The sequence below is a fragment of the Hippocampus bargibanti genome, linkage group LG10 (genome assembly GCF_051943395.1).
Source record: "Hippocampus bargibanti isolate YZ-2025 linkage group LG10, ASM5194339v1, whole genome shotgun sequence".
Taxonomy (NCBI): domain Eukaryota; kingdom Metazoa; phylum Chordata; class Actinopteri; order Syngnathiformes; family Syngnathidae; genus Hippocampus; species Hippocampus bargibanti.
In genome coordinates this window covers 17,170,704-17,179,644 of record NC_142743.1, presented here as the reverse complement: position 1 = coordinate 17,179,644, position 8,941 = coordinate 17,170,704, and the positions used below count along the sequence as shown (strand labels likewise).

Genomic DNA, 8,941 nt, shown 5'->3' with positions numbered 1-8,941 from the left:
CAGCATCACACAAGCATATGCTGCGGAAAAAAAGACAAAACATATAGTTACAACCAAGAAAATGTATTTTTTTATTAATATTGTCAGAAAGAATATCCATATAGTCTACATGGAAACTCTTTTTTTCCTGGTGCATGTTTTAACAATCACATTCTATGAGGAGAAAAAGTAACAACATTTAAAAAGACACAACTTTGTAGTTTAGTTACAGACATTTTTCCATTATTTGTGTGTGTCAAAGTAATGAGAAAATGGCAAAGGCAAAGTCCCCTAGCCCCCCTCCCACACACACCCTGAAAAAAAAGACAAAAACAAAAAGCAAATCATGGGCTTCTTCTCATGCCCACCCACAGTGCTTTAAGCAGAAGGACAAGCGCTCATTGGTTAAGAGTTTCCACGTCATAAGGGTTCACTAACACCAGACAAACTACGGCACATAGAGCACATTTAATCAAAGAAGAAGCCGACATAAAACCCTGAACCCTCCCACTTTTGTGCATAGATCAGAACCTTTTGCTTGAAATCTCTCTGCTGCTTGAAAAGTGTCACACGGAGAGATGATTGAGAACATCCTACGCTCACAAACCAACAACAAAAAAAGCAAAACAAATGCGTTTCCATTAATCCTTGTTTTCCAATGTAAAGCAATCTCGACGCAAGATTTCACTGGTAAAGCACTTTTTTTTAAATTCTCAATATTCAAAGTTGATTCTCAGTCTTATTTGGTAAATATGTCACTTGCTACAATACAAACATGTTGTTGTCGTCATAGTTGAGAAACCCCCGAAAAAAAGCTTCAGTGCTTGCTTGGGAGTAGAAAAACAAATCAAAACAAAACGGAACAATGGAGGAGTTGGCATATTGGAATTCTGGCCTTCCTGAGACAAAATGCATGAATGTTTCGAACAACAAGAGTGCAAGAAAATGAGCAAAACGACGCAAACGAACGAGGGCCGAACTTGAAATATGACAACACTGATCGATCCCAGAGTTCTGAAAGTAGCATACGTATCCTCATTTTGCAAGGTTTTCATGCCCATATTCCATGGAAGAGGATTTATTTGTATTAAAACACAACATTCCTCTCATAATAATTTGAATTTTCTTCAAAGGTGAAACAAATGAAATGCTTGTAAACAACAGGAACACAAACAATAGGCACCTCTGAAATGACCTCGCCACCCTTTTCGTTTCATTTCTCCTTAATGCTACACAAGTCCTTTTTTACACCTAACTATGGCCTTGCCTCTTTGTCTTGATTTATTTATGTATATTATAGATTTTTTTTTTAACATTTTTTTATTTCTACTTTTTTTGTTACTTTTTAAGCTTATTGAAACAAAATGGTGCAATACTCAATGACACCCCCACAATGGGATTATTCCACAATAAAAGCCATTATAAGGTAGATCAACTTATTTTTGTACAGATAGAATGAAAACAAATGAATTCCTTGAGTAAACATGTACACATGAATTGTCGCCGTCCACCCCCTCTGTACTTGTTTTTTGTATGACTACAATTAGCTGAGTGAGGGGCACAAGACACTCATTGCAACATAAGAGAACCAGGCAAAAAAAAAAAAAAAAACAGTTTCCGGCACACATTCAAATATCCGTCGCACACAATACTGAGATGACGCTTGCAGTTGTTTAAAAAAATTCCATCTCTCCAAAAGACTGGTAACTTTCATCCTCATCATGTTACTTGTCAAATGAGAAAGAGACCTTTACTGACTTCACATTACGTTCACTCCATGACCAAGGAGTATTTGGGCCAGTTTAAAAAAAAAGACAATTGTTAACTTAACAGGAGTTGGGAAGTCTGAAGTCGTTTTGGGGCAGGGGCACCTGAAATTATTTTTTAAAAATTACAAAAAGAAAAAAAATAGGGGTAAAGTGATAGAAAAAAGGTTAATCCCTCCATCTTTTGAAACTATTTGTACTTACAATTTTAAGCAGTTTGTAATTTTAAACAATATTGTCTGAGAATAATGTTGACACACCAAAAACCTGACTATATATATATATATATATATATATATATATATATACGCACATATACATACAGTAAAGTCTCGTTATATCGATATCGGATATATCGATAGTCCCGGTTATATCGATACTATTTCGATGCACGCACGGAGAAAATTACATGCAAACGGGGTCAGATATATCGATAGTCCCGGTTATATCGATATTTTTTCGGACTCCCTTGAATATCGATATAACGAGACTTTACTGTATATATATATATATATACTGTATATATATATATATATATATATATATATATATATATATATATATATATATATATATATATATATATATATATATATATATATACAGTAAAGTCTCGTATATCGATATCGGTTATATCGATAGTACCGCTTATTACGATACTATTTCTATGACCGCAAGGAGAAAATTACATGCGCGCAGGATCGGATATATCAATAGTCCGGTTATATCGATATTTTTCCAACTCCCGAGAATATCGATGTAACGAGACTTTACTGTATGTGTATACTGTATATATATTATTTCTCTTCGTGTGGCGCACGAAATTTGTACAATGCAGTTCAAGTATTGAAGTTCAATATATATATATATATATATATATATATATATATATATATATATATATATATATATATATATATATATATATATATATATATATATATATATATACCTTAAATGATATGTGATTCTTCTAATTTGATTTTTTTTGTTTTGTTTTTGTGTTAGTTAGCAAATGCTCAAGTTACACTGGAGGGTGGGCTAAGATCCATACATATGACAGTAAACTGGCATTGATGTAGAGTATACTGCATCATGTGGCGGAAAAAAAACAGAATGTACTGTACGATCAAGTATTCATTGACAACCAAATTACTTCGTTCGCATATTTGTGTGGACGTTCGTGTGTGTCAGTGGAGGGGTGTACATATTGCTCATCTTCACTTCAAGCTCGCAGACAAATAAAACATTTTAGAGGCTACCATCCGAGATGTATATATATGTAGAGTAGGTACGTATGGATACATACAAATATCACCTTTGCGTGTATGTATATATACACACATGTATGTGTATGTGTATTGTATATATGTATACAGTAAGCACGCTTTCAAGAGGAGAGCCTCTCAATGCTGGTGCAGCATGGGAAAGCCATTTGTGACTTTCTGGGCTCGGTACTGGTGGACTATCGGGTCTGTCTGAGCTTCTTCAAGGCAGTTTTACAGAAACAGGCAATAGTGATTTTTGCTCATGTGCTGCAGGACGCCATGTCCAGAAAGGTAGCCTTTGTCCCCCTTTTACCTTCCTGATTTAAGACTTTGTACCTCTCACGACTCAGTTCCAGTTCGCCATCTAGGCCTGCTTTGAGCAGGATGTCAACAAAAAAATAAAAATCTCGATAAATAGCATCCACAAGAAACAAAACAAATCGAAACAAAAAGGCACCCCAATTGTGGGTCTACTTGTTCATGTCTTGAGCAGAATGTGACGACCGGAGACGTTTCAGCGAGAAGTGCAGTTTCAACAAATCCTAGATGCCCTTCTCATTTTAATATTTTTTTTGCCAAAAGATGTTTCTGTCAAACTTCATAAAAATGATGTTAAAATGTGATTTGTAACCTTTTTTTGGTTAAAAAAAATATGTACCCGGGATTACCCATCATCGACTGTGCATTGTAGCAAACTGGAACCGTCCCCCTGCGCAATGATAATAGCGTTGGGTTTGTCCTACAAAACAAAACTATACAAAGGAAAATCAGTTATTTTGGGATGTGATGCTGCTGCCCTTCCCACTCATTTGTGTCCACCCCCCCCCAAAAAACAACAACATTCCTTTCAAAGGGGAACACAAGTGCTCTGTTCAGTAAATTTAAGTTGGCACAGTACATTGGCATCTCTTCAATGCGTGAGGTGTGTGTACACGGGAACAAAGATGGTTGGAGAGAGGGAGAGACAGAGCTAGCTAGATAGCTAGCCAGCGCAATAGATATAGTAGACAGAGAGCGACCGAGACAGAGAGACAGAGAGAAAGAGACCGAGCTAGCTAGGTAGCTAGCCAGGTCAATACAGTGGACAGACATAGAGAGAAAGAGAGAGCTAGCTAGGTAGCTAGCCAGCTCGGTAGATATAGTAGACAGAGAGCGACAGAGAGAAAGAGTGAGAACAGGAGACCAAGCTAGCTAGGTAGCTAACCAGCTCAATACAGTAGACAGAGAAAGCTAGTTAAGTACCTAGCCAGCTCGATATAGTAGACTTAGTGCGACCGAGAGAGAGAGTGAGAGAGATAGATAGCGAGGTAGCTAGCCAGCTCGATATAGTAGATAGACAGAGAGAGACAGAGCTAGCTAGGTAGCTAGCTGTTGACTGCGTCACCCCCAAGCCCCACCCTGAGATCAAGTCTGGACACAAGCCGTTGACAAAGTCTTCGCACTCCACTTCAGTGACAGTGTCTAGAGAAAATGGCGGCCGTAGTGAAGTTCACAGTAGGGGTGGGAAATAGTGCTGGAGTAACAAGGGGGTCGGTCGACGTGCTTTTAGAGGGCCCCGGCTTCTCGTCTTTTGCATAGAAACAGTTACAAGTGGCCCTAGGTGCCTCATGGAGGGGAGGGGTTGTGTGAAGGGCACCAGATGTGACATTTTTCTTTTGGAGGGGTGGGGGGGGGGGGTTGCGTAGCAGCGATGCAATGGGCAACCTGTGGTCAGACGGAGCAGCTTGGACCAAAACAATGAAGAAAAAAAACACCCCCAGACCTGGAAGTACGACAGAATACTGTCCAACACAAAGTATGATCAGCTAAAAAAAAAGCAATTGACAATCAATAGTATTGATCCTTGTTTTGCATTCATAACACAGGATGAGCACAGAGAGGCACCTCTGAGGGGAAAAAGTGTTTCTGCATATGAACAGTGAGAGGCTCCTTCAGGAAGCCATGATGTACTTGCACATACGTCCGCACGTATGAACGCATTTTGGAACACAAATGACAAACAATCCAGAAATATGACTAGTAGATCGTCCAGCTAAAGTGATCTTTGCGTTATAACAACCGAAAAAGGAAAAAGGGTTGGTCTGGTTCTCGCCAGACAGAGCACGGAGAGGAAGTAGTGCGGTCGGACACCCGGGAGGGGGGCGGACGGGATGGTGGGCGATGGACCACAGTAGAGAGGCACTCAGTGGATCGCCCTCCCTTCCCCCTTACCCACCCAATGAACATCCACGCTCGGTCTCCAAGAGCGAGCAAGGCTGGGACGTTTTGGAGTAACAGTGATATTCACTTTCAGAGTTGTTTGTATTCTTCACGAAGATGACTTGGTGCTAGTCACGTTTTCCCTTCATCAGAGCTTTTGCCTTGTTTTGATTTGATTTCTTTATTGAGCCAAAGCCATTGGCTCTTCATAAGTGCTATGATAAGAAGTCTTCCCATGTGTGTCCACGACAAAGACTCGTAGGTCTACTGCATTGGGAAAACTCATTCGTCGCAACCCCGACCCACCCCACCCTTTTTTTTTTTTACATTTTTAAAAATGTGTTTGATTTCTTTTTTGGTATTTGTGCCAGACACCCAAAAGAGGCATTCAATCGAATCCAGTCTCTTGTTGGCTGCGGGTGAGGCACACAAACAGGAAGTGTGCATCGAAGTCCAAGCTGTTGCTTCGCACAAATTTTCCAAATTGGTGCACTGGAGGGAATTAAAAAAAAAAAAAAAAAACGGTGTAAAACCGCCGGGCTCCGACGGGACGGACAAAAGAGTTTCTACGATGTATATTGCACAATGTAAACCATCACGTTCAAAAGAGTTAAAGCCGTATCCGCTTGCCTTCTCCTTGCGATGACACGAGCAGAAAGGGTGTCGAAGATTCCACAAAGCACCAGTGAGTGAACTGGGGGTGACGGCGAAGATCTCATCAGTGATTGGGCGCCGCCGCAGTCGCTCAGAGCTTATACATTGGGGGGGGGGGAGGGACAGGGAACGGACATCAGAACAATGAATCGGCCTTGGGCGCAGAACAACTGAAAAGTCCGAGGAACCGGGTTTCCCAAAGAGAGTCGTTCGTGGCCAGTTGTGTGACGCTGGCTCAAGAGGTCAAAAACTGTGCAAGATTCCATCTGCGTCTTCAGTTCATCAACAAAAACAAAAAAAGGGCGGGTTTTGGAAAGGACCTGGTGAGCACTTAAGGCTAATATTAGTGCTGAGAAACAAAATTGTAACGAGTAAAGGTCATCCATCCAACCACATCGTTGGCCGCGGCATGCTAGGAATGATCGCTTGAGAGTCTTTTAGTCTGGGATGATGATTCTTTCTTCTTGCAAGGAAAAGGGGGAAAATGGCAGCTTTGATTGCTTCTCTTAACTAAAAAAAAAAAGGTTTCTTTGTGTCATGTTTTCTTGTCTCCTTACAAAGTCGTTTTGAAAAAAACAAATCAAAGGTAACACAAAAGAAAGTGAAGGGCTGCTGAGCCTTCCCTTTCTCAATTCACAGTTAGAAAATGGAGCTGATTATCGCCACATGATTTGCTTGTGTGTGTTTTTTTTTTTTTGCTCCTTCTACATGGACTCCCCACTCAGCAGGTCTCCAGGCAGCAAGGTATTAATAGGAGTAGGGCTCCCGATCACGCGTGCGTCCTCCCCGCTCGGAGGACCCCACAGGCTGGAGTATTGGGGAACACCCCCCCAAAGTAGGTCACCTCCATTGGTCTTGCCACCGCCGCCGCCTCCTCCCCCGCCGCCGGTGCTCCATTGGCCGATGGAGTGGGACGCCGTTGCCCCGCCCATTCGATTCTGATTGGTTGCCGGGTTGGCTTGCCAGCTGGTGGTGTTATTTGAGGCCAGCGACTGGCCTTGTGCAAAGAAGCGGTTCACCTCCTCCTCGCCAGCGAACTCTGCCAAGATGGTGGTGTTACCGAGCACACACCTGACGCAAAACACAAGACGGGTCACTTAAAAAGATCCATAAGGCACATTTGCAAAAGCATTCGCAGTTGTGGTGAAATATGTTTTGAGAAATAATAAATCATTTTATTGCATCTATGCAAACAGTTAATGAATCGTCTTTGATGACAACTTCAGTCTAGAATAAAGTCAAAGTCAAAGTCAGCTTTATTGTCAAATATGCTAATATGCATGACATACAGCACATATGATATTAATGTCCTCTCGGACCCAGCAAGACACGAATAGTTGGCTAAAGTGGCTAAAAAAGACATACAATTTACAACAGACTATACATGTAATTTCTGAATGTAAAGTGAGGTAGTGTCGTATGTAAAGTGAGGTAGTCACATATATAAAGTGACGTAATAATAATAAAATAATTCACATGAACTCATTCACTGCCAGACTTCCATAAATGTGTCCACTCCAATGCCAGGGTTTTTGTCATTGTCACTCAAATACCAGGACCCACAGAATATTGAGTTTTAGGGCTACATAAACATTCAAAGCAGCGCAAATAACTTCGATTCTTTTCTGTCATCAGAAAAAAAGAGTTATTTCCTTCATATCATATATCAGCTTGCAATGAGGGCAGTTGTCCAAAATACAATGCAACAAATACATATTGGTTTTTATAGAGCTTTAACTCATTCACTGCCATTTACGAATGTATTCGGGATTTGAAAAGTATGACGTAGAGCGGCATTCCCAAATTTGTTCGGGTGTTATTTTTTCATGCTTGGGTGCCGATAAAGCGCTGGCCATGGCCTCTGGCAATGTTTCTTCTTTTCCACAAGGGGGTAGCATTTCCCTTTTTTCCATATTAGTGCTTTGTTCCAACGTCAGATGTTGTTAAAGTGCTATATAAACCAATATGTATGTATTGCATTGTATTTTGGACGGTCACCCTCATTTCAAGCTCATATAACTCCAGACCCATGTAATTTAGGAATTAACTCTTTTTCGGATGAAAGAAGAGTCGAAGGTTTCTAATGTTGTATTGAATGTTTATGTTGTCCTCAAAATCAATATTCTGTGGCTCCTGGAATTCAAGTGACAATGACAAAAACCGTGCCACTGGAGTGGGCACATTTTTGCATGTCTGGCAGTGAATGAGTTAACAACAGCTGAAGATGGAACAAAGCGCTAACATGGAGAAAAAGGAGATCCTGCCTCCTTGTGGAAGGAAAAAACATAGCCAGAGATCTGAAAAAACAAAACCCGAACTAACTTGGGAATGGTGCTCTACGTCCTATTTTTGATTCCCAAATAAATTCGTCAATGGCAGTGAATGAGTTAAAAACTGGTTATAAAAAAGTCCCAATTTTGGATGTCCCACTGTTTCACTCAAAGATTTGCCTGTCACCTTGTGACGTATTTTCAAGCAAAAATACGTGTGATATTCCCAAACAGATTCCGGCTTACATGTGCAGAGACTTCTGGGCCTTGGCGGCCTCATCCTTGGAACTGTAGCGCACCACGGCATTCCCTTGGGTCAGGTTGAGGTGGAATGTGATCAAAGGGCCGTGTTGCATGCATAGAGTCCGCAGAGTCGAACCGTCAATCTGTAGAGGCAGCAAAACCCGTAGACGCGTGGAAGTTAGGGGAGATGTATGGTACACAGTGATACCTCGGTTTTCGACCATAATCCGTTTCAGAAACCTGTTCGAAAACCGATTTGTTCAAAAACCAAAACAGCGCTTTCCATTAAAATCAATGTAAAAAATCATAATCCGTTCAATGTCTAGAAAAAACTTTTTAACTATTTCATCGCATAAACCGGCTAAAAACTTAATAATAGAGGAGGTCATGTGTAAAATTCTATAAAAACAAACTTTTATTTTCACCAATTTTTAACATCAACATTAACATCTGTACATAAAAATCTCTCTATCTTTCTGCCACGGGGCGTGTTGGCACCTATCCCAGCTGTCTGGGCAAACACAGGGCACACTAACTTTTCAAACTATCCTCTGCTCGCTTT

At 40.7% G+C, this 8,941-nt stretch overlaps 1 protein-coding gene across 2 annotated transcripts in view; it reads right to left on the bottom strand.

The window, feature by feature from the left end:
- Window positions 1–4,844: 4,844 nt before the first annotated feature.
- tnrc6c2 (trinucleotide repeat containing adaptor 6C2) overlaps window positions 4,845–8,941 on the bottom strand; it is a 41,269-nt gene continuing 37,172 nt past the window's right edge. For both annotated transcript variants that reach the window (XM_089006138.1, XM_089006139.1), the window contains 2 exons: window positions 8,383–8,522; window positions 4,845–6,937 (listed from right to left, as the gene is read on the bottom strand). In XM_089006138.1, the coding sequence (XP_088862264.1) occupies window positions 6,571–6,937; window positions 8,383–8,522 (507 nt within the window). In that variant the 3' untranslated portion in view covers window positions 4,845–6,570. The remainder of the gene's footprint in view (window positions 6,938–8,382; window positions 8,523–8,941) is intronic.